At 46.4% G+C, this 23,811-nt stretch overlaps 1 protein-coding gene and 1 long non-coding RNA gene across 4 annotated transcripts in view; one reads left to right on the plus strand and one right to left on the minus strand.

The window, feature by feature from the left end:
* Positions 1–23,811, plus strand: part of LOC138647399 (uncharacterized) — a 31,348-nt gene that overhangs the window by 6,298 nt on the left and 1,239 nt on the right. The window contains exon 2 of the long non-coding RNA XR_011314958.1: positions 6,692–6,767. This is a non-coding gene — a long non-coding RNA (uncharacterized lncRNA). The remainder of the gene's footprint in view (positions 1–6,691; positions 6,768–23,811) is intronic.
* LAMB2 (laminin subunit beta 2) overlaps positions 1–23,811 on the minus strand; it is a 62,911-nt gene that overhangs the window by 2,434 nt on the left and 36,666 nt on the right. The window contains exons 12-32 of one of the 3 annotated variants that reach the window (XM_069736373.1): positions 22,916–23,028; positions 20,559–20,638; positions 19,708–19,843; positions 19,425–19,583; positions 17,814–17,941; positions 17,300–17,420; positions 15,824–16,016; positions 14,032–14,175; positions 13,717–13,948; positions 13,426–13,589; positions 12,249–12,278; positions 9,291–9,356; positions 6,537–6,761; positions 5,997–6,214; positions 5,121–5,217; positions 3,960–4,332; positions 2,372–2,556; positions 1,950–2,194; positions 1,597–1,800; positions 853–997; positions 476–683 (exon numbers count right to left, since the gene is read on the minus strand). In XM_069736373.1, coding sequence (XP_069592474.1) covers positions 476–683; positions 853–997; positions 1,597–1,800; positions 1,950–2,194; positions 2,372–2,556; positions 3,960–4,332; positions 5,121–5,217; positions 5,997–6,214; positions 6,537–6,761; positions 9,291–9,356; positions 12,249–12,278; positions 13,426–13,589; positions 13,717–13,948; positions 14,032–14,175; positions 15,824–16,016; positions 17,300–17,420; positions 17,814–17,941; positions 19,425–19,583; positions 19,708–19,843; positions 20,559–20,638; positions 22,916–23,028 — 3,466 coding nt within the window. The remainder of the gene's footprint in view (positions 1–475; positions 684–852; positions 998–1,596; positions 1,801–1,949; positions 2,195–2,371; positions 2,557–3,959; positions 4,333–5,120; positions 5,218–5,996; positions 6,215–6,536; positions 6,762–9,290; positions 9,357–12,248; positions 12,279–13,425; positions 13,590–13,716; positions 13,949–14,031; positions 14,176–15,823; positions 16,017–17,299; positions 17,421–17,813; positions 17,942–19,424; positions 19,584–19,707; positions 19,844–20,558; positions 20,639–22,915; positions 23,029–23,811) is intronic. The other 2 variants (XM_069736374.1, XM_069736375.1) reach the window with 2 other exon arrangements.

Below are 23,811 nucleotides of genomic sequence, written 5' to 3' on the forward strand. Positions count from 1 at the left end.
CCAAAAGTTATACTTTCCACGAACAGCTTTACTATCCAAGATAAAGGATAGTCATCATGAAAAAAAAAAAAGTGATTGTTCAAGTGTCCGGGTGTTGAGCTCCCCCGCCAATTGTTTAAATGATCGATGTGCTGATCTATACAAGTATATGAAGCTGTTTTTTTATAACAGACCCACAGGTGATGAAGTTTTATAAAGTTGGACATCCCCTTTAAAAATTCATCAGATTTGGAGCGGCCTGCGACCACCACTAGAGGGAGCCATAAGAATGTAGAGCTGTACAGGATCTGCTATGTGAGCTCCCTCTGGTGGCAGCTGCAGGTAAATGCTGTGATTGATGGATGTAGTTCAGAAATGGCGCCAAATTAGGTTCCTATCAGTCACCCAGGTTTAATTTTTTTCTTTGAGTGACATCTGACAATATGTTCTGTCTCCATAACAAAAAAGATCAACCAGAAACCAAGAATCATCATACTTTGCTTTCTTGGCCTCATTCAGCAACTGTTCGGCTCTGCGGACGTCGGACGCCGTGTGATCCAGAATGGCGTCTACGTTGGAAAGGGCGCTCACTCTGTCCTTGATTTCCTCCGCGAGGCGTTGGATCTGTTGCGGAGTCGCCGGAATGGAAAGGTCCAGGACACGGCTCGCCAGCCTCTCTATGCTGTCTGGGTCTGCTCCTTCCTCTGCTCGATCAATGCAGAACATGGCAGTAATCAATATCCCTTGGAATATCCATATTCCATTTTTCATGAAAAAGGAAACTATCAGCAAGGAGACATGCTGATGGTTTCCCTTAATGATCTTTATTTTTAAAAAAAAGGGGGCTTTCTTTTCTAAGGAAATGTCGCTTACGGTTCAGGAAGTCTTTGATCTGCTGGATGAGCTGCTGCAGTTCTTTATTGGATTGTTCTACCCTTCCCTTGGTCTCACTGGCTCGATCCAATGTCGCCTGCGCTCTCTGTTTCGCTCTGTCTGCATTTGCCTTCGCCTCCGCCACCTGATTGCGAATGGGGAAAAAAAATTTGAAAAAACTTTTGATTTCCCCCAACCGATTGCTCTTAAAGGAGCAGGAGAGCTCAGCCGAGTGCTAGCTGAGACGGACCCATAGACTTTCCCACTGAGCCCGTCCCCCCACCTTATAAAGATTGGTCAGGGTCTCCCCCCAAAAAAGATGTGAGCGAAGTACTCATGTCTGTTTCAGTAAGGCTGTGTGCACACGTTGCGTTTTTTTCGCTATAAAAACGCATACATTATGCATCCCATCATTTAGAATGCATTCCGCAATTGAAAAAAACGCATCACGGTAAAAAACGCAGCATGTTCATTAATTTCCCGCTCCGGGAAAAAACGTGTCAAAAACGCGCAAAAAAAGCATGCGGATTTTTTGCAGAAAATATCCGGTTTTGCTCAGGAAATTTCTGCAAGAAATCCTGAACGTGTGCACATAGCCTAAATATCAAGTGATCGTCGTTTTGTAAAAGCGTGCACCTTTCCCTTTAAGAGTTGTGGGCATGCTCGGTGACAAAGCTTGTGGGCGTCCATATTGAAATATTAAAACCAAGCAGGGTGTAATATGTAATAATGGCGGGTTTATACCTTCCGGAAAAGGACGTCCACCTCTCTCAGCGCCTTCTGCAGCTCGTCCTCCGCATGCTTGGCCCGATCCAGCGCATTATCAGCAGTGGCCACCGCGCCATTACAGCTCAGGCCTCCACAGTGTCTGTTACCTTCGTCATCCCGGCAGCTGGCGCCCCCACATGGGCTCTCTTCGCAGGGAACATCTCCAGGGGCCCCACAAACCTGTAAAATAGAAACTTTTATAATGATCGCCCGCCTTCCTCCCATTCCATTTAATAGATTTTTGCAGCAGCTCGCTTTCTGGCTAAAAGAGATGGAACCGATTTAGGACCCCCCATTACCTCGGTGTGCCCCGTATGACTATGTCGTACCTTCTCGTTGATGTTCTTCAGGTCTAACGTGGTGTCAGTTTTCGCCTTGAGGTCGTTCAGCGCCCGGCGGTTGGCCGCGTTTTTCCGGTTGAATTCGTCTCTCTTGTGAGCTATGAGCTGCTCCGTTTTGTCCCTGGTTTTGGCGGAATCGCTGACGGGGCTGTGGACACTTATCACGGAGGCGTTTACGAGGTGCTCGGCCCCTCTGGACTGCGCGAAGGACTTGTGGATATTGTCATATGCCCCTGGATCACAAGAAGATATTTCCCCGTTTTAGCCTCAGTGTCGCCCCCTTCTGTGCATTTTTTTATATTTCAGTATTGAAATATGGAAATTAGGGAACAGAACGCAAAGGGAAAAAGTGAAGCGGGGCGGCGCGTCCATGTGCCAGGTCTGGCGGACACATTTCAGTCTGCAAATACCTAAAAAGTTGGAGTTCTTCAGGACGTCCAGCTGATGAGCCCGCTCCTTGGCCGTCGCATTTAGGCTCCGAACTTCCCTCTCCAGCTCGGCCAGGTCATGGTTGGCATCAAAGTTTTCGTCCTGTACCCTGGTCAGTTCACCCTCCAGTTGGGTGAGGGTCTCGGTCGAGTCATTAATTTTATTCCTAAATGGAAAGGAATATATAAATCTCTATATTTCTTTATATAATTTTTTTTAACCCTTTCCCAATCACGTTGAGTTTTTTTTTTTTTTTGTATTTTTCATCCCCTTTTTTCCAGAAGCCATCATTTTGGCGGGTTGCGGTTTTGAACGGCTTTGACCATATAATGTACTAAAAAACAGGGGATCAAATTCCAACTGTGGCGAAATGGTGATAAAAAACGCAATTTTACCATTTTTTTTTTAGTGTGGTAAAAATAACCCGACAACATGATTCTCTGGGTCAGTGCGATTATGGTGATACCAAACCTGAAAAATATATGTATATTTTTTACATATTTTATTGGTTAAAAAAAAATTCAGAACATTGTTTAAAAAGAAAATTTGATTTGTGACAACATTTTCTGAGACTTTAATTTTTTATTTTTTTTTCCATCACTTTGGTACATACAATATTTTGATCTTTTTTTTTTTTCCGGGGAAGTGTGGTGACCAAAAAACAACAATTCTTTTTTTTTTGTGTGTTTAATTTTGTATTTTGATAGATCAGACTGCTCGGGATATGACAATACCAAATGTGTTTATTTCTTTTATTTTTTTTTTTACATTCCTTTATGTTTGGTTGGGGATTTAAACTATATATATATATATATATATATATATATATATATATATATATATATATATATATATATATATATATATATATATATTATAATGTATATATATATATTATAATATATATATATATATATATATATATATATATATATATATATAATTTTTTTTTTTTTTTTTTTTTTAAATGAATTTTTACCTTTATTTTTCAGTTCCCCTAGAGGACATAAACCTGTGATTGTCGAATTGTTTCTTCTCTGTACCGTGAAGCCTCAGTGTTGCACAAGATAGGAAAAATTACTGATTTCTTGTGAAGCCTAAAATGGCGGCAACGAGTAGGCCCCTGGACGCCATGGCAACCTATAGTCTCCCTGCTGGGGGTAAAAAAGCCGATGGAGGCCGAAATGCTATTGACAGCCATATGTAAGTGATTAAAAAGCAGCGTTCAGGGCGACCTCCAATTTCACACAGAAGGGAAGGGGTTAAACAGCTCTGGTAAAATGAAAGCTGCTCTGAAATTGGCTGTTACGAGCAACAAAGACCATTTTGGTTTGTGGTGTTTGTGTCATTGTTTTCGTGTAAAAAATTCACTTTGGCAAATTTATCATCACTGTCACTACAATTCTTTGCGTTGCCCCTAGCAACCAATCACAGAGCATCTTTCACTTTGCACCAGCAGTTTATTAAATGAAAGCTGAGCTCTGATTGGTTGCTATGGGCGACAGAGGCCATTTTATTGAGGCCTAGTAGGAGAAAGCGGTTTTCTGAACTGTATTACGTTACACTGACCGTAAGTCGTCCATGATCTTCATCAGTCTGGTCACCGACTCCACCGTGGCGTTGCGAGCATTTACGATTTTGCGCGCCCTGGAGAGTTTCTCTTCAATCTCCTTAAAGTTTTTCGTGTAGGTCCCGGCGACGCCGGTCAGGTGGACGTCCTTGGCTCGACGTACCAAGTCTCGGCTTTGGGTCGCCAAGTCCTGGACAATTCGGTCCCAGTCGCCGAAGCACTCGTGACATGGCTGGCAGTCGGGGAAGTGTCCAGCAAACCCCCGGGCGCACTGATCGCAGCGCACACCCGATACGCCCTGCCGGCAGGTGCAGTGCCCGGTGGCGCGGTTACATTGCGGTGACTGAATGCCTCGACGGTCGCAGTCGCAAGCTGTGAAATTAATAGAGAGTGACCTGGTGAACGCTGCAGTTCTAGGGCTAGAAAAACATGGCTGCCATCTTCCAGGAACAGTGCAGGTTGAGCTGCAATACCACATACAACCTGTAGACAGTTGGGGCGCTGTTTACAGGTCACATTTTTCCAATCCTGTAATCCCTTAAAGGGATACAATATTAAACAAGGGAGGGTCTCCATCCCAAGCACCCGAAACAGGGTTACCATGTCAAAGAGGGGCTCGTATGAAGCAATGGTTGAGAATATGTATGTCACTCATATATTTGAGGTGGGTTCCCGGAGTGGGCAGAAAAGAACATTTGTAAGAATGTCCATTGATAGCCAGCCCTTAAAGGAGTTTTCCAGTTATAAGAAGTTGTCACCAATCCACAGGACAGATGACAACTGAGATTGCGGGGGTCTGATCCCTGGACCCCCCATAGATCACCAGAACGGGGGTCATCAGTCCAACATTCAAATGGCTTCAGAGTGTATGGGGCTAATCGCAGCACACATGCAGCAGCTGCTTCATTCCTCTTGGGGGCACAGGACCCCCCTATATGGTGATCGGTAGGGGGCCAAGTTTCCAGACTTCCACTGATCCAGGAACGTCATCTGTCCTGTGCCCAGTACTGCAGCTCGGCCTCATAAAAGTGAAAAATGGCACCCAATAGAACCAAAGGGTGAAATGAGCCCCAAGGCTTACAATCTAAAGGCAATGGGGCGTAATCCCAGAAGTATCAGGAAACTGGTGGATTAGTGCGATATGCGGAAGCGAGCGTTACCTCTGCACTGGACGCTTGGGTTCCCCCAATAATTCTCCTGACATTCAGTACATGTGGAGCCTCCAAATCCCGGTCTGCACTGACACCGTCCTGTGAACTGATGGAGGAAACAAATATTAATGTATCCAGACTTTTTCTTAAAGGACTTCCACTGATCAGATGGACAGAATTATAATTCCTTTTTATAGCACTGGAAAAACATGTCTGCTGTCTTCCAGAATAGTGCCCCTCTTGTCTACAGGTTGTGGGTGGTATTGCAGCTCAGCCCCATTCATAATAAAGGGATTGTCCACTATTGGAGAACCTTTTAGTAATGAGACCAGGGAGCCGATAATAATAAAACAAAAAACAATATCTCCCTACTGACACTGTTTTTCAATTTTCACCTTTGTCTCCCAGGCAGATCTCCTGGCTTCCAGCTGGGGCGCCACATGAGCGCTGCAGCCGATCAGTGTCTGCTAATCAGTTGACATATTGCCTGAACCTGTTTGTTCCACTTGGATAAAATGTGAGTGCTGCAGTCGATCAGCAGCCCTTGATTGACTGCAGTGTTGACATGATGCCCCTGACTGATGTTCACGCCAGAAGACCATCACTAGGAATGGAGGAGCAGAGCTAGTCCGGGAGGGGAGTGTTGTTTTTTTCACTTATAAGTGATGGTCCATTTGTGGACAACCCCTTTAATAGAGCTGAGCTGCAATACCAGACACAACCTATGGTCCGATGTGGCGCTGTTTCTAGAGGAACTCAAGACATTTTTCTTCTAATCCTGTAGATCTGATCGGTGGAGATCCCGGCCTTTGCAATCACTTTCCATGGAAAGTTGTCCAAAGTGCAGTAATTTGGGAATCGTATAATTTCTTCCATTCGACTCACCTCATTGCAACTCAGGCTAAAAGAGTTGTGGGGGTCACAGTTGCAAGGGACGCACCCCTTTCCACTTGCCAGGTTCCAAAAGTTGGGGCTACAGCGATCGCAGCTTTGACCCTTGACGTTAGGAAGACACTGGCACTGCCCGCTTTTCCTGTCACACATGCAATCATTCCTGGAGGTGCACTGGCTGGGGTCCGTCCCCAGGTTATTACATACACACTCTGTAACAGATAACGGAGAATAAATACAGTCAGGATGTTATAATGTCTTTATATAGAGATTGAAGCAAAAACATTACAAGATGCAATTCTCAATGCCTGCAGCCACCACTGGGGGGAGCTCAGGAGCTTGCTGCATACTGTTGATACATTGACTTTAATAATAAATCTGCATGCAGTCATCTCCTGAGCTCCCCCTAGTGGTGGCTGCAGGCAGACAACATCCTATCTTTCAACGGTGGAGAATTTGGATCAGAAAAACAAATTTTGATTAGATTTGTGATGTCCGGAGGAGACATATATTTTCTAAATCTTTGTCACTCACTGTTACAGTTGCGTCTCGAGGCATCTCCGTAATAACCGACCCGGCACTGCTCGCAGAACCTCCCCTCTGTATTATACTTGCACTTGAGGCACTGTCCGCTGCGGCGGTCACAGGAGCCGACGTCTGACATATCAATGTTGTTGTTGCACTGGCAGGGAAGGCAGCGTCCACCAGCCTGAAAGGGATTCCCGTAGAAGCCGGGAGCGCACTCCTCACATCGAGAACCTGAAGGTGAGAACTTCATGTTACTGACAGTACGGAGGCAAAGCGGGACATGTAAGTCCAGGGCTGCAGGCACGCAACCACTCAACTTGTACGATTTGGCTGCGAATTGATGACGTTTCAACTGCTTGGGAGTTTTTTGGATTTTAAGTCTCATACTACTCAGGGGCCGGCGATTAACGTTCCATCAAGTTTGGATTTTTGGCCACAGTCCGTTCTGCAGCGCAACCTTGTTGACCTCATTAAATGTGATGTTGTAATGTGACGGCGCGATTTTCATGTCACGTGACCAACATTGGCGCATAGCACATGTGAGGGCCACTGCCAAGGTGCTAAAAAATCCTTATTATATGGGCTAGGCATGCTCGGGTGGTAACCGAATAATATGTTGCAGCTTTCGAACAGCCGCAAGACATGAAGCTGCGGGGACTCGAACATATATTTCGAGCACACGGAAGATGCTCGATTAGCACCCGAGCATGCTCAGATAACACCTTATCTGATCACGTTTGCTGATCACTACTGGGCACCAATCACAGATGCTGACGGGCATTTTGCTTTGGCGGTGCCCGTCTCTGATTTACCATTCAGTCCCGCTAAGCTTCACCAAGAGTGATGGCGCTCTCCAGCCCCTCTGACATTTTTCTTTTTTTGCCCGTCTATAGTAGCCCAGATTGGTACAGGAGAAGGAAGTTGCCACAGCGAGATGATGCGCAATTAGGCCATATTTCATGATCATGTATTTTCTGGACTCGGTTCATAAAATACATACTAAATAATTTTTTTTATAAATGCATATATTTGGGGATAAAAAAAAATCATTTTTACCATTGAGATTTTTTAAAAAACTTTGCACTGTTTCCCTTCTATAGTTGTCACAGGAGTGTCACGTCCCCCTGGAAGACCTGGAGTTAGAAAGTCACAACGGATGATGAGTCGCTGTCCTCTTTAGAAATGTTGTGATTTATGTACTATTTTAAATCAATTTCCTTTCCTTCAGTGCTGAGAGGGTTAAGGACTCTTTCCATGCTGGCTGAGGCCGTACAGCCTGGTTGTTTTCAGCTGCAGCTGCTCATCATTTAATCCCTCTATGTATACTGGCTCTGGGCGTTTAGTTCTTGCCGGTGAAAGATGCATCTTCCTGTGCGGAGTGCTAAAGCTGAGTAGTTGGAGTGGAGTTGGAGTTGTGGTGTTCTGTAATTTTCTGTAGTACGTGTGTGTTTATCTCCTGGTCCCTGTTCCCATTTAGTTTATCCCTCCCTGTCCCTATCCTCCTCCCTGTTATTGGTTAATGCTTTTGTATAATAGGTTGTCTTTTATCCCTGTTTTGTCTTTGTATCATCTGGTTTACCTTTCATGTCTGTCCCATGCCTCATGGCGTGGGGGAGGGGACAGATCAGGAGCATAGTAAGGTCGGAAACTCAGGCTTCTCTACCTTCAAGAGTACCCCCAGGACAGGAATAGTTAGGGTCCCAGCTCCAGGAACAGTCCCTTACTAAAGACTGTCACAGCGTGATAGTAGCCTCCATGTTGCACTGTTTATTGCTGGCCACAAAATTAGTTAACTGAGAATCTGTCAGCGAGATCCTTCTGACTTGGAACTCTTTTTTGTTTTTTGTGTGTTTTCATTAGCCCCCCCCCCCCCCGAAGCTGATGTATCATAGGCCCTGAAAAACATGCAAGTAAAAAAGTAAAATAGAAAGCTATCTAGTTATATATATATATATATATATATATATATATATATATATATATATATATATATATATATTTACACTGAAATGACCTTATGTAAAAAAAAAAAAAAAAAATTGTACCTAAATGACCCCCGTTAAGGGTTGAACCCTATTTTCAGTGGAGAGGGGTTGGTGTGGTGCAATATTAATTTTCATCTCCTCAGCAAAAATGGTAGCATGGTAATACCACCCTAGTGTTTTGGCCGAACATATAGGCAGTGGCCTGTGAGATGGGGGTTAAAGGGTCAAGCTTCACCCCATGGACGTTCCTAAAATTCACCACCACCTGTGTCCTTATTGCTCCACCATGTCATCATCACCAGGCAGCTCTACTCGGGGGATCTTGAGATACAAACCCTTGAGAATATCCAATGTATGTGACCTGGAGTGAGATCCCTGTCCAAGGGGGCACAAATCCTGGGACAACTAGCCCAAAACACTTACTTCCACCCATCTCAAACCTTCTAGTGTCCCGGTCCTACAGATCAGTATGGTGATGGTATATAGACGACATCCATTACTAGATACCATCAGGTTCGTCACAACTGTGGGCGCACGTCTTATGGGGCTGGATAAGAATAAGGCCTGTACAATACTATTCCCAATAATATACGGAAGTATCACTCCTCGTACCCCCCAAAAAATAGCTTTCTGTAAATTATGCAAAATGTGACTCGAGCCTCATAACTGTGCTGATGGGCCTCACCGGTGGGCATAATACGGCCTAGGCAGCCATGAGAGATATTGGAGCAGTAATATCATCTTTTGGACATTCCCCAGGACCCCTGATATGTACCTCTTATGGTCCACGGGACCCGTCTGCATATTGGCCTATTCTGGCAGCATTTGGGTCCAGTAGGTACTAGGAATAAAACACGTCTCAGGTAGCAGTGATTTTATGATGTAGCCGGAGGCGCGTGATGTAGTTCAGCCAGAATCGGTGGGATATATAATCGGTGAAATGTGTATGGTCTTCAGCCAAACTGTGATCCGTGGCGTTAAAAGATCAGAAGTGCGAACCGCTCAGCCAAATGTGATTGTGGGCGCGTAATGTGACGAGCGGCGCTCCGTACATCAGCCGGGAACGCTTCTTCTCGTAGATGGCTCCAGAAGGATTAGTAAGTCGCTCAGGCTTCTGACAATTGCACAGTCCTTGCTCTCTCCTCTCATTATTTTGGCTTCTGTTTATAACTATTGAGCTGAATTTCAATTTTTGTTTGTAGTCCATGCCGACATCTTGTAGCAAAGGGGGATAGGACCAACCGGGGCTCTGTCTCTTCTGTCCAAGGGTCTTATAGCAGCCGCGTGACTTTAGCCACCAGGAGGTCACTATTACATGTGGACTAATTGTCCTTGTTCATTAATGGGCACCACGGCCATTGCTAAATTAGCGTCAATAGGGCAACTGTAGGACGTGTCATCAAAAAATGAGCTATTGTTTTTTTCAGATTTTTCTATAAAAATCTATATTCTACTAAATGTTGATTTTTTTTTTTCCATATCACTATCTTATGTATCAAAAATTGTGCAATTCTCACACAGGCCGCAAGGCCTAATATTAGACTCATAATTCCTGTACAGAAGACTTTCCAGCAGTCTCACTATCATTAGAGATAGGAAGGCCATAACTGATAAAACCTCTTTATACACGATCCACAAGTCACAATAGATGATATCACAGCTCACCTCCTCCTCCTGTACAATGACTGATAACACCTCTATATACAGTAGATAACACAGGATTCACCATTCACAATAGGTGATGTCACAGCTCACCTCCTCCTCCTGTACAATGACTGATAACACCTCTATATACAGTAGATAACACAGGATCCACCACTCACAATAGGTGATGTCACAGCTCACCTCCTCCTCCTCCTCCTCCTGTATAATGACTGATAACACCTCTATATACAGTAGATAACACAGGATCCATCATACACAATAGGTGATGTCACAGCTCACCTCCTCCTCCTGTATAATGACTGATAACACCTCTATATACAGTAGATAACACAGGATCCACCATTCACAATAGGAGATGACACAGCTCACCTCCTCCTCCTCCTGTACAATGACTGATAAATCCTCTATATACAGTAGATAACACAGGATCCACCATTCACAATAGGTGATGTCACAGCTCACCTCCTCTTCCTGTACAATGACTGATAACACCTCTATATGCAGTAGATAACACAGGATCCACCATTGACAATAGGTGATGTCACAGCTCACCTCCTTCTCCTCCTGTACAATGACTGATAACACCTCTATATACAGTAGATAACACAGGATCCATCATACACAATAGGTGATGTCACAGCTCACCTCCTCCTCCTGTATAATGACTGATAACACCTCTATATACAGTAGATAACACAGGATCCACCATTCACAATAGGTGATGACACAGCTCACCTCCTCCTCCTCCTGTACAATGACTGATAACACCTCTATATACAGTAGATAACACAGGATCCACCATTGACAATAGGTGATGTCACAGCTCACCTCCTTCTCCTCCTGTACAATGACTGATAACACCTCTATATACAGTAGATAACACAGGATCCGCCATTCACAATAGGTGATGACACAGCTCACCTCCTCCTCCTGTACAATGACTGATAACATCTCTGTATACAGTAGATAACACAGGATCCACCATTCACAATAGGTGATGTCACAGCTCACCTCTTCCTTCTCCTGTACAATGACTGATAACACCTCTATATACAGTAGATAACACAAGATCCACCATTCACAATAGGTGATGTCACAGCTCACCTCCTCCTCCTGTACAATGACTGATAACACCTCTATATGCAGTAGATAACACAGGATCCACCATTGACAATAGGTGATGTCACAGCTCACCTCCTTCTCCTCCTGTACAATGACTGATAACACCTCTATATACAGTAGATAACACAGGATCCTCCATTCACAATAGGTGATGTCACAGCTCACCTCCTCCTCCTGTACAATGACTGATAACACCTCTATATACAGTAGATAACACAGGATCCACCATTCACAATAGGTGATGTCGCAGCTCACCTCCCCCTCCTCCCTTCTAATAACAGCATGCTCAGATAATGCTTCTATACTAACAAATAGGATCTGGTCAGTCTATTGCTGCTAATGTTCATGTGAATAACCTGATTTTACCAATAGACCATTTTCTGATGACACAATCTCTTAACTACAGGGGCCTGGACCAGATGAACCTGGTGTTTTCGGACACTATTCGACCTCTTGAGGAAAACCCGCATGGATTAGGTATTTGCGACGTGTGACCGTAAAGCTTTAGTACAGCGGTTACTGCACAGCGATGACTATTTAGTGAGTGGATAACTCCAGATGAAGAAGCAGGTTGTGTTATACCAAGCAGTGTGGGAAATGGTGTCACCTGCCCAAGGATCTCAACTACACGGCCCACCAAAATCCCCCATTACTGTGGCTTAGGTTCCAGTAGTAGAACCATTGCTGGATCCCATAGCTGCCAGGTTTCGGTTAATATTTGCAATGGGTTGGTATGGTCAATGGAGACCCCTCCACACCAGGGGTTGGCAGCCCTAATGGTTTTTTAGCTTTGGACCCTACATAGATCTACCAAGGGTAAGGGATCTAATTAGGTGCACGATTGTTTATCTGTGCTTGTAGCAGAGACCACTGTCTCCCCCCCAGCAGGTGTGAAGGAAAGCCATGCATCGGGGTGGGTGACAAGGCAGGGAAGCCATTTACTCACGCCGGGCCCCTCCTGACCTCTTTACCAGTCCTGAGAAGAGAAATGATAAGAAATACTGCACAGTACGTCCACAGATGATAAATCCCGCAGAACGCGCTCGGAGGGGCATTCGTTCATTGCCAGCGATAGGAGAAGCCTTGTAAAGCTCTGTTCACATTTCCAGAAATGACGGAGAACCGGATCAGTCATATGACAATCACCGATGGCGGACAATTATACTGTACCGGATAGGAGCCTGGAGGCATCTTAGATTCCCCCAAGACATTAAAATGTCCTTGACTTTCCTTCTGGGGCCCTGTGCAACAAAAATAGGATCTACCCCCTCTCTGATCATCATCTTTAGACCATGATTATTTTAGCTTCAGAATCAACATACGGTATATAAAATAATACTGCCTAAATAATACTCCTATACAGTGTCCATGTAATACTGCCATATGCAGCCCTCATAATACCACTGACCAGTGCCCTAACAATATATTACTAAACAGCTCATAGTTTACTGTCATGTAGTTCCCCAAATAATTCCAACATCCAGTGTCTAAATAATACTCCTATAGAGTTTACATGTAATATTGCCATATACCGCCCACGATACCATCATATAGTGCCAAACAATATATTAATCACTAAATAACTCACAATTTACTGCCATATAGTTCTCATATAATACCAACATACAGTGTATAACTAGATAATACTCCTATAAATTGTCCATTTAATACTGCCATATATTGTCCACTTTATTCAACCATATAGCGTCCAAATAGTATATCAATCACTACAGAGCTCACATTTTACTGACACATAGTTCTCAATCTCAAATAATAACAACTTGCAGTGCCTAAATAATACTGCTATACCACATCCATGTAATGCTGCCATATACTTCCCACGTAGTTCCGCCGTATAGTGCCCAAATAATATATTACTACAGAGCTTACATTATTCTGCCCTAGAATTCCCAAATAATACCAGCATACGCAGCAATATACCTGGTGATTTGAGGGTTCATTTTAGTCTATGGTGGTCCTAGAGGGCGCTGGGCACGTCCCCCGTTTATGTGAATTGGGCACGCATGGGTGATGCCGACATCGTGGGCTGTTAGCGTGGTTGTAATGGGGGCCTCTTGCCTATCGCCCGTCCACCTGGACCGCCCCGTGATGGGGGGACTCACCTGTGTAGCCTTGGTTACAGTTACAGATGACCTGTCGTGATCGGGGGTCTTGATGACAGGATACTGCAAAGTGTCTCCCACTATTGGGACCTTCTGGGCACGGGCATGGCCGGCAGTGATCGCCCGATCCAAGGACAGGATTTCCAAAGAAACCACCTGAGCACCTGGAAGGAAAGAGACACGAAGATACCTGGAATGATGGACTTTTTAGGCCTGCATTGTTCCATTCCTCTGTTATTCCGTCATATATATATTTTTTTATATATTTTTTTATTTATTTCTATAGCTCACCTCTGGCATCGGTCTCCGGTGGTGCTGTCCCGGCAGTTCAGGCAGGCCCCCGTCTTCTGGTCGCACTCCTCTGAATGTCCGTTACACAGGCATTTCCTGCAGTTAGGGAAGCCCCAGTGACCCGGTTGGCATCGGTCGCACTTTGGCCCGTAGGCCCCTGTCCGGCAAGGACACTGCCCGTTATACTGATCGCAGAAGTTGTGGCTGGATCCCTCCGGGTGACAGTCGCAGCCTGCGGCGTATGAGAAAGACGTCACATAACGTACAGCACAGACACGTAGCGCAGTATTCGCTCCCTCCGTTAGGGATGATTACTTTTGCAGCCTGCCGGTCCGAATCCATGAGTCCCAGGGGCGCATCGGTCACAGCGGCGTCCGATTACATTGGGTTTACACCTGCATTGTCCGCCATGGGGGTCACATTCTGAACTTAGCGATCCTTGAGGGTCACAGTTGCAGGCTGGAGAAGGGAGAATGAATATTTAGTAACAGTTAACAAAAAATGGCTTCTGTCTTCCAGAAACAGCGCCACACCTGCCCACGGGTCGCATTTGGTATTACACCACGTCTCCAGGATTGGAGATAAATCCATTCCCCTTAGATGCTGTGGTCAATGCTTGAAAGCAGTTAGACAGAAGAAGGGAACTCCCTCTTTACTATGTCCGGTGCTGGTGTAGGGATTGGGCTCCTTACAGGGTGGGTGCCGTCTGTGTCGTACAGGGCGGGTCTCCGCTGTGTCGTACAGGACGGGTGCCGGCAGTGACGTGAAGGGCCGGTGCCGGCTGTTTCGTACGGGGCGGGTGCCGGCTGTGTGGTACAGGAGGGGTGCCGGCTGTGTCGCACAGGGCGGGTGTCGGCTGTGTCGTGAAGGGCCGGTGCCGGCTGTGTGGTACAGGAGGGGTGGCGGCTGTGTAGTACAGGACGGGTACAGGCTGTGTCGTACGGGGTCGGTGCCGGCTGTGTTGTACGGGGCCGGTTCCGGCTGTGTCGTACGGGGCGGGTGCCGGCTGTGTCGTACGGGGCGGGTGCCGGCTGTGTCGTACGGGGCGGGTGCCGGCTGTGTCGTACGGGGCGGGTGCCGGCTGTGTCGTACGGGGCGGGTGCCAGCTGTGTCTTACGGGGCCAGTGACGGCTGTATCGTCACGGCTGTGTCGTACGGGGCGGGTGCCAGCTGTGTCGTACGGGGCCAGTGACGGCTGTATCGTCACGGCTGTGTCGTACGGGGCCGGTGCCGGCTGTGTCGTACGGGGCCGGTGCCGGCTGTGTCGTACAGGGCCGGTGCCGGCTGTGTCGTACGGGGCCGTTGACGGCTGTGTCGTACGGGGCCGGTGCCGGCTGTGTCGTACGGGGCTGGCGCCGGCTGTGTAGTACGGGACGGGTGCCGGCTGTGTAGTACAGGACGGGTTCCAGCAGTGTCGTACAGGGCGGGTGCCGGCAGTGTCGTATAGGACGGGTGCCGGCAGTGTCGTACGGGGCGGGTGCCGGCTGTGTCACACGGGGCGGGTGCCGGCTGTGTCGCACGGGGCGGGTGCCGGCTGTGTCGTACGGGGCGGGTGCTGGCTGTGTGGTACGGGGCTGGCACCGGCTGTGTCGTGCAGGACGGGTGCCGGATGCGTCGTACATCCGACACCTGCCTCCAGCATAGTGACTGGAGTTAGCTCTGATCACTGCTGTTTAGCCATTTAGAAGCCGGTGTGAAAGTGTGAGACTGGCATGGAAATTATTCTAAACTGCATCGTGGTCCATTCGGGTGCTTTCATCCCCCACCCCTGGAACCTGATGCCAATGGGTTGATCACTACAATATAAAGTATCACAGTTCCCCTAATGAAAATAAAAAACTATATAAAAAGCAGTAGGCAGAGAAATGGGAGAGTTATGGAAAAAGAAAAAGAAATAAAAGCGTAAAAAAAAACAAAAAGGGCTCCAATGGGAACTGGACAGAGTCTTTCTGTATTTATAGGGGTTTTGCAGACAGTTGTTAAATTTAGCAAACTACATTGGTGTTACACCACTTAATTTCCTGCCACTAGGGGGCAGTGAGAGTCTTAGTTCAGGAGCAATAGCGCAGCAGTGGAGAGCCGTCTGTTTGTCGCTACTGTTACTCACCCAAGGCTCCATCGTGGAGAACAGCCGACATGCTGGTGATCAGTTTGGAGCAAACCTCGTTGGTTGGTGATTTTATGACGCTGCCGCTGGTACTATGGCAACGGAATCTCTCAAAAGCATCCTTACGTTGAATGGAAGCCGGGTCCCCACCGATAAACATCTCCAGAGAGGAGTAACGGGGAACAAGAAGCAACTAGGGGCAAAAAATCAATATGACAAAGACCGTCACACTCACTGGCATATATAGAAGAAGAGGCCCCAAAGCATTGAGCTCATCATACTGCTGGGATTTCCCACCTAGGGCAAGATGGTTTGGTGTTTGTTTGCCCCTCTGTTCAGTTTTCAGGAATCTTAGTGATGCCGTTCCTCAGGGGAGGGGCATCCTGCACAGGTTCCCTCAAAGTGATAGGACCAGGGCTTATCATTTCGAAGCTTCGCTTAGGAGAGAGGGGCTGGTGTTTGTTTGCCCCTCTGTTCTCTTTTCAGGACACTTAGTAGAATCCCCAATATCTATTCGTGTTAGTGATGTAGTTCCTCAGGGGAGGGGGCATCCTGTTCAGGTTCTAGCAAAGTGATAGGACCAGGGCTTATCATTTCGAAGCTTCGCTTAGGAGAGAGGGGCTGGTGTTTGTTTGCCCCTCTGTTCTCTTTTCAGGACACTTAGTAGAATCCCCAATATCTATTCGTGTTAGTGATGTAGTTCCTCAGGGGAGGGGGCATCCTGTTCAGGTTCTAGCAAAGTGATAGGACCAGGGCTTTCCAAGGTTTGCCTAGGACAGAAGGGTCTGGTGTTGGTGTGCCCCTCTGTTCTCTTTTCAGGACATTTATTGGAATCCCCAATATCTATTAATGTTAGTGATGCAGTTCCTCATGAGACGGGCATTCTGCCCAGGTTGTAGCAAAGTGATAGGACCAGAGCTTTCCAAGCTTTGCCTAGGACAGAATGGTCTGCTGTTTGTGAGCCCCTCTGTTCTCTTTGTAGGACACTCAGTGGAATTTCCAATGTCTATTGTTGGTAGTGATGCAGTTCCTCATGGGAGGGGCATCCTGCCCAGGTTCTAGCAAAGTGATAGGACCTGGGCTTACCATTTCCAGGCTTCGCCTAGGAGAGAAGGGCTGGTGTTTGTTTGCCCCTCTGCTCTCTTTTCAGGACACTTATTGGGGATTCCACTATCTATTCGTGTTAGTGATATAGTTCCTCAGGGGAGGGGCATCCTGTTCAGGTTCTAGCAAAGTGATAGGACCAGGGCTTTCCAAGCTTTGCCTAGGACAGAAGGGTCTGGTGTTGGTGTGCCCCTCTGTTCTCTTTGTAGGACACTCAGTGGAATTCCCAATGTCTATTATTGGTAGTGGTGCCGTTCCTCAGGGGAGGGGCATCCTGCACAGGGGAGGGGATTTCCAAGCTCCGCCTTTGTGATATGTTCACCCTTGGGTCTCAGTATAGAAAGGGTGATATATACCTCCAGTCATACTCACCGAATCTATCAGTATATTGGCTCCTTGTACTCTCTCCCGAGAGCTGTATCGGGTGAATTCCAGGCGGACGGTGTAACTGACCCCACGCTCCAGGCAAACCGGCTGAGGCAACACCACATGTCTGTAAAAGTAAATCATAACCAAAGGAGAACTATGACACCTGTCATGTAAGGGGGACGCAATCTGCAGATGTACCACCCCTAGGACCCCATGACAGGGGGACTGAGTATTTTTTTGCATCGGGGCGAAACGGTTGATAAGGGAATAGCCCCTTAATATAGAGGATCTGGGGTCTGAATTAATTCAGGAGATGGCTAATCTGTGGAGGGATATTAATATAGTGATCATGGATCTGATACAGTGCAGGGCGTCAGGATAGAATTAGGGGGTCTAAGACTTCTAAAGAGGCCTGGTCATGGGTATGAATATATTTGAGGATTCTGGCTCGGTCGTAGCGCTGTTTCCTAATTAAAGCAGCCATGTTTTTCTGGGCAGCCTGTTTTTTTTAACTCACCTGGTCGTCGTAGGAAGAGAAGTAGTCATCACATCATCGGCAGGAATAGTGTTACCGCAGCGGCTGCTGGATGGAATCGGACCGGGTCTGATCACGGAAATCTTCACTTGTTGCCACCTCTCAGGAAACTGATCATAAATGAATCAAGGCAGATAAATGAGACCCTTTCTGTGGCGGGACCACCATACACAGGATATCGGGTTTATAGGCCTGGTGGGATTCATCTAATCCGTAGTGGATTGCAGCATTATTAAGGGCGTGTAACAGTATTGCTGGGAATCCGGCATGAGGCCCAGAGACATCGCTATAGCGGGTGCTGAGGTAGCAGACTCCCCTCGGCCCTGGTGTCCTAGGGGGCCCATCTGTTACATCAGGAGATGGCAGCATTATTAATGATATTGGTAGAAGTCCTACATCAGGGCAAAGATTTAACTGTGCAAGCTGCAGATATCTCGCTCCAGCCCTGGTGTCCTGGGTTTTTTTTGCCAGATAAGATGGCATTATTATTACCTGCATGTAATAGTTTTAATAACACTCAGACCTGAGATGTAGCTGTAGGGTTGCAGAAGTCGCAGTTTAACCGAGGCCCTGGTGTCCTAGGGGGCCTGTCCACCTCATGAGAAGATGGCGGTATTATTAATGGCACAAAGTATAGGTAGGAATCTTATATCAGGGCCTGAGATGTAGCTATAAGATGTGCAGAAGTCGCAGTTTTACCGAGGCCCTGGTGTCCTAGGGGGCCTGTCCACCACATGAGAAGATGGAGTATTATTAATGGCACAAAGTATAGGTAGGAATCTTATATCAGGGCCTGAGATGTAGCTATAAGGCGTGCAGAAGTCGCAGTTTTACTGAGGCCCTGGTGTCCTAGGGGGCCTGTCCACCACATGAGAAGATGGCAGTATTATTAATGGCACGTATCAGTATAGGTAGAATTCTTATATCAGGGCCTGAGATGTTGCTGTAGAGGTGCAGAAGTCACAGTGTTACAGAGGCCCTGGTGTCCTAGGGGGCCTGTCCACCACATGAGAAGATGGCAGTATTATTAATGGAATGAAGTATAGGTAGAATTCTTATATCAGGGCCTGAGATGTAGCTGTAGGGGTGCAGAAGTCACAGTGTTACAGAGGCCCTGGTGTCCTAGGGGGCCTGTCCACCACATGAGAAGATGGCAGTATTATTAATGGAATGAAGTATAGGTAGGATTCTTATATCAGGGCCTGAGATGTAGCTATTGCAGAAGTCGCAGTATTACCAAGGCCCTGGTGTCCTAGGGGGCCTGTCCACCACATGAGAAGATGGCAGTATTATTAATGGCACAAAGTATAGGTAGGAATCTTATATCAGGGCCTGAGATGTAGCTGTAGGGGTGCAGAAGTCACAGTTTTACAGAGGCCCTGGTGTCCTAGGGTCCATTGGCCACATGAGAAGATGGCAGTATTATTAATGGCATGTATCAGTATAGGTAGTGATGCAGCTATAGTGAGTGCAGAGATTACAATCTGGTCTAGTCCCGGGTTTGTAGGGGGGTGGGGAGCACATAAGAAGACCCCACTATTATAGGGGCACATTGCAGGCGGAGGCCTCGTTACAGATCTCGTTATGTTTTACCTTCGGCTCGTACCGGATGATGGCCTCATACTCCACGGAGTACGGGATGTTACTGATCTGAAACTCCACGACTCCACCCTCAGGGACCAGAGCGAATCCGGGGCCCGTCCACGTGGCAGGACGACCCACTGGGCGTTCACGCTCGGCCACCGAGGAGCCCTATGGAAGACACCAGGAGCAGAGTTATCCCCCTGCTGCCAGCAGGGCATGCTGGGAGTTGTAGTTGGGCAATAGTTGACCACAGCTTGGGTTGCAAATAATCGTCTTCTCGGGGTCTTGTTACCTGTCGGAGCAGAGCGGATTCAGCCTCATAGGTGTAGTGGTCCAAGTCGATTCGGTAATGCCCGGATTTGACCAGGTTGCACTGCCGGCCCACCATGTTGTTTCTGCAGCGGCACTGACCCGTCTCAGTCGCACAGCTGCCGAAAAAAATCACCAGAGGTTACAAAGTCTATCAGATGGGGCACACCTTATCCCTGTGCCAAGTTACAGAGAACTTCTGAGAACTTCTTTGGTTGCGTCCCAATGACGACACTTCTCGTGCTGGATTCATATTATTACCTCGCTGTCATAAGACTGATCCGGGAGATAAGTGTTGTCATAGGGAATAAAAACCACTTTCCACAACTTCACCCATAGATAGGAGGCTCTTCTCCGCTCCCAAAAACTCATTAGGTGTCATTAACTTTCCACCGATTGGTAGAAAAATGAAAGCTGGAGACTCGGTGTCTGTCAGAACACTGATCTGCCAGATGGCAGGAGCATAAGTGTTGTCATAGGGACAAAAAATAAAATCACTTTGCAGCTTCTAATAACTTGGCATAGAAATGTGATACTACAGGGAAAATTGATGTTTTTTCAGTATAATCATTTTCGTTCTTTTTGATCGGTGTGTGTCAACCCTCTGGGACCCCCATGATCCTGAGTATGAAGAGGACGTAGCTCTGGTTATACAACTGTGCAGGAACCTGCACGACCCCAGAAATCACAGGTGTAGTCCTGCAACGGGGGTCCGCAAAGGCGGGATGTACCGTATGCAAATTTGCATAAAATGGCCCATGCTTTCCATTTGGAAGTGGAACAGGAAAAAACCTAAAACGTGTAGGATCCGTCACCTCGTCCACCCAGACTTACTGATTATCCCATGCTCCACCAACGTCACAGTCACAGGCCCGGCATCCGTGGAGGTCGTGACTGAGAGCCCAGTACTCTGGCTAGTCAAATCAAAGATGGGGGGAAAAATGAAAAAATTACATCAATATTTATCACATACAACTCATAGGTGGTCCTTAACATAGGTGGACCTTTCCATAGGTGGTTTTTATCCTATTTTGTTCTTATCATGGCTGGTCCTTATCATAGATGGTTCTTATCATAGGTGGTCCTTATTATGGGTGGTCCATACCATAGGTTGTCCTTATGGGTGATCCTAATCATAGGTGGACCTTATAGATGGTTCTTATCATAAGTGGTCCTTATTATGGGTGGTCCATACCATAGGTGGACCTTATCATAGGTTGTCCTTATCATGGGTGATCCTAATCATAGATGGACCTTATAGATGGTTCTTATCATAGGTTGTCCTTATTATGGGTGGTCCATACCATAGGTGGACCTTATCATAGGTTGTCCTTATCATGGGTGGTCCTAATCATGGGTGGACCTTATAGATGGTTCTTATCATAGGTTCTCCTTATTATGAGTGGTCCATACCATAGGTGGACCTTATGATAGGTTGTCCTTATCTTGGGTGGTCCTAATCATAGGTGGACCTCATAGAAGGTTCCTATCATAGGTTGTCCTTATTATGAGTGGTCCATACCATAGGTGGACCTTATCATTGGTTGTCCTTATCTTGGGTGGTACTAATCATAGGTGGACCTTTATAGATGGTTCTTATCATAGGTTGTCCTCATCATGAACAGTCCTTATCATAGGTGGTTCTTATCATAGGTGCTCTTTATTATGAGTGGTCTTTACCAGTGATGAGCGAGTATACTCGTTGCTCGGGTTTTCCAGAGCATTCTCGGGTGACCTCCGAGTATTTGTTAGTGCTCGGAGATTTAGTTTTCATCGCCGCAGCTGAATGATTTACAGCTACTACCCAGCCTGAGTACATGTGGGGGTTGCCTGGTTGCTAGGGAATCCCCACATGTAATCAAGCTGGCTACTAGCTGTAAATCATTCAGCTGAGGTGATGAAAACTAAATCTCCGAACACTAATAAATACTCGGAGGTCACCCGAGAATGCTCTGGAAAACCCGAGCAACGAGTACACTCGCTCATCACTAGTCCTTACCATAGGCAGGCCTTATAGATTGTTCTTATCATAGGTTGTCCTTATCATGGGTGGTCCTTATCATAGGAGGGCCTTATCATAGAAGGTTCGTATCATAGGTGGTCTTATCATGGGTGGACCTTACCAAAGATGGTTGTTATTATAGGTGGACCTTTACTATAAATTGTCTTTACCATAGGTGGATCTTTCCATAGATGGTTTTTACCATAGGCAGACATTACCATAGATGGTCCTTATTATAGATGGTTCTTATTATAGGTAGACCTTACTATAAATGGACTGTACCATGGGTGGACCTTACCATAGATGATTGTTATTATAGGTGAACCTTACCATAGATGATTGTTATTATAGGTAGACCTTATCATAGATGGTTGTTATTATAGATGGACCTTACTATAAATTGTCTTTACCATCGGTGGATCTTTCCTTAGATGGTTCTTACCATAGGCAGACATTACCATAGATGGTCCTCATAATTTCTCGTTTTGGCCTTCAAAACGGTGATTGATCAAATTCCTGTACATCCTTTCCGGGCAGATCTGCAGCCACGAGATGCTACTTGGGCCCATTTTAGGTGTCCCTCAGCTCCCCTTCTTATAAAGATAAGAAACCTTAATCCATCTCCTCCACCACCCAGCCAGCATTGTTTTTCAGATGGGCATAAAGAACGGTAACGACAGGTGGGCATGGTGTTATCATCCAGCTACAAAGAAGGTGCCCTAATTTTGGTATTGGATCCTACATCCTCCATCTACCCGAGGTTGAGCTGTCTCCATTTATTAAGCCGGCCCCCAGCTTTTTTTTTTTTTAGAGTCCTGAGTGGTGAATGTGCCTCATTATGATTATTATACTCTGATCTGCGTGTTGGGGTGGACGGGGGGCTTTCCATCAGCACATTGCCATGGACGTCGCTGCTCGCGGGGGATCCAGTTACCGGCAGCTGCTGGCTGGAATGTATCGAAGGATATCAACCTCACACATTGGGAAATGTTATTTCCTGCGGCGGCTTGTATGATGCTTGTATGACAGGGAAAGGACTGTACCAGATTATTATACACCGGAGCGGCGGACCACCCTATTTCAGAATAAACACTTTGTACAGGAAAGACCCCCAAGAGGCAGAACTATAAGGTTTTGGGGCAGTGAGCGTTACCCCTCACCAGTCTGCACTGCTTCCATCATTACTTACCAGACACTGGTTACAGGTTCCTCCAGTTACAAAGCGCTTACAGAAGCAGTCCCCGCTGGTGCGGTCACAGTGGGAGCCATCGGAGATGGTGCCCCTGGGGTCACACTGGCACCCTAGGAAAACAGCACCCGCTCTGGTTACTGCTTACTTGTATCAATGCTCAATATTAGATGGTCCTGATCGGTCCCCGGAGCAGGGAACATTACAGGGGTGAGATGGCCATAAATGTGTAATAGTAGGACGGGAGTCCTCCATGATGTACTGGGATCTGCCATCATCATCAGGAGGAGCACTGTGTGAGGGTATTATTACAGAACTGTATGCGGGTATAATTTAGGCACTGTGTGGTGGTGTAATTTAGGCACTGTATGGCGGTATAATTTAGGCACTGTATGGCGGTATTATTTAGGCACTGTATGGCGGTATAATTTAGGCACTGTAAGGCGGTATTATTTAGGCACTATATGGCAGCATAATTTAGGCACTGTGTGGTGGTATAATCTAGGCACTGTAAGGTGGTATTATTTAGGCACTGTATGGCAGTATAATTTAGGCACTGTATGGTGGTATAATTTAGGCACTGTATGGCGGTATAATTTAGGCACTAAGGCGGTATTATTTAGGCACTTTATGGCAGTATAATTTAGGCACTGTATGGCGGTATAATTTAGGCACTATATGGCAGTATAATTTAGGCACTGTATGGCGGTATAATTTAGGCACTGTATGGCGGTATTATTTAGGCACTGTATGGCGGTATTATTTAGGCACTGTATGGCGGTATAATTTAGGCACTATATGGCGGTATAATTTAGGCACTGTGGTGGTATAATTTAGGCACTGTATGGCAGTATAATTTAGGCACTGTGTGCTAGTATAATTTAAGCACTGTATGG

Source organism: Ranitomeya imitator, chromosome 8 (genome assembly GCF_032444005.1).
Source record: "Ranitomeya imitator isolate aRanImi1 chromosome 8, aRanImi1.pri, whole genome shotgun sequence".
NCBI lineage: Eukaryota > Metazoa > Chordata > Amphibia > Anura > Dendrobatidae > Ranitomeya > Ranitomeya imitator.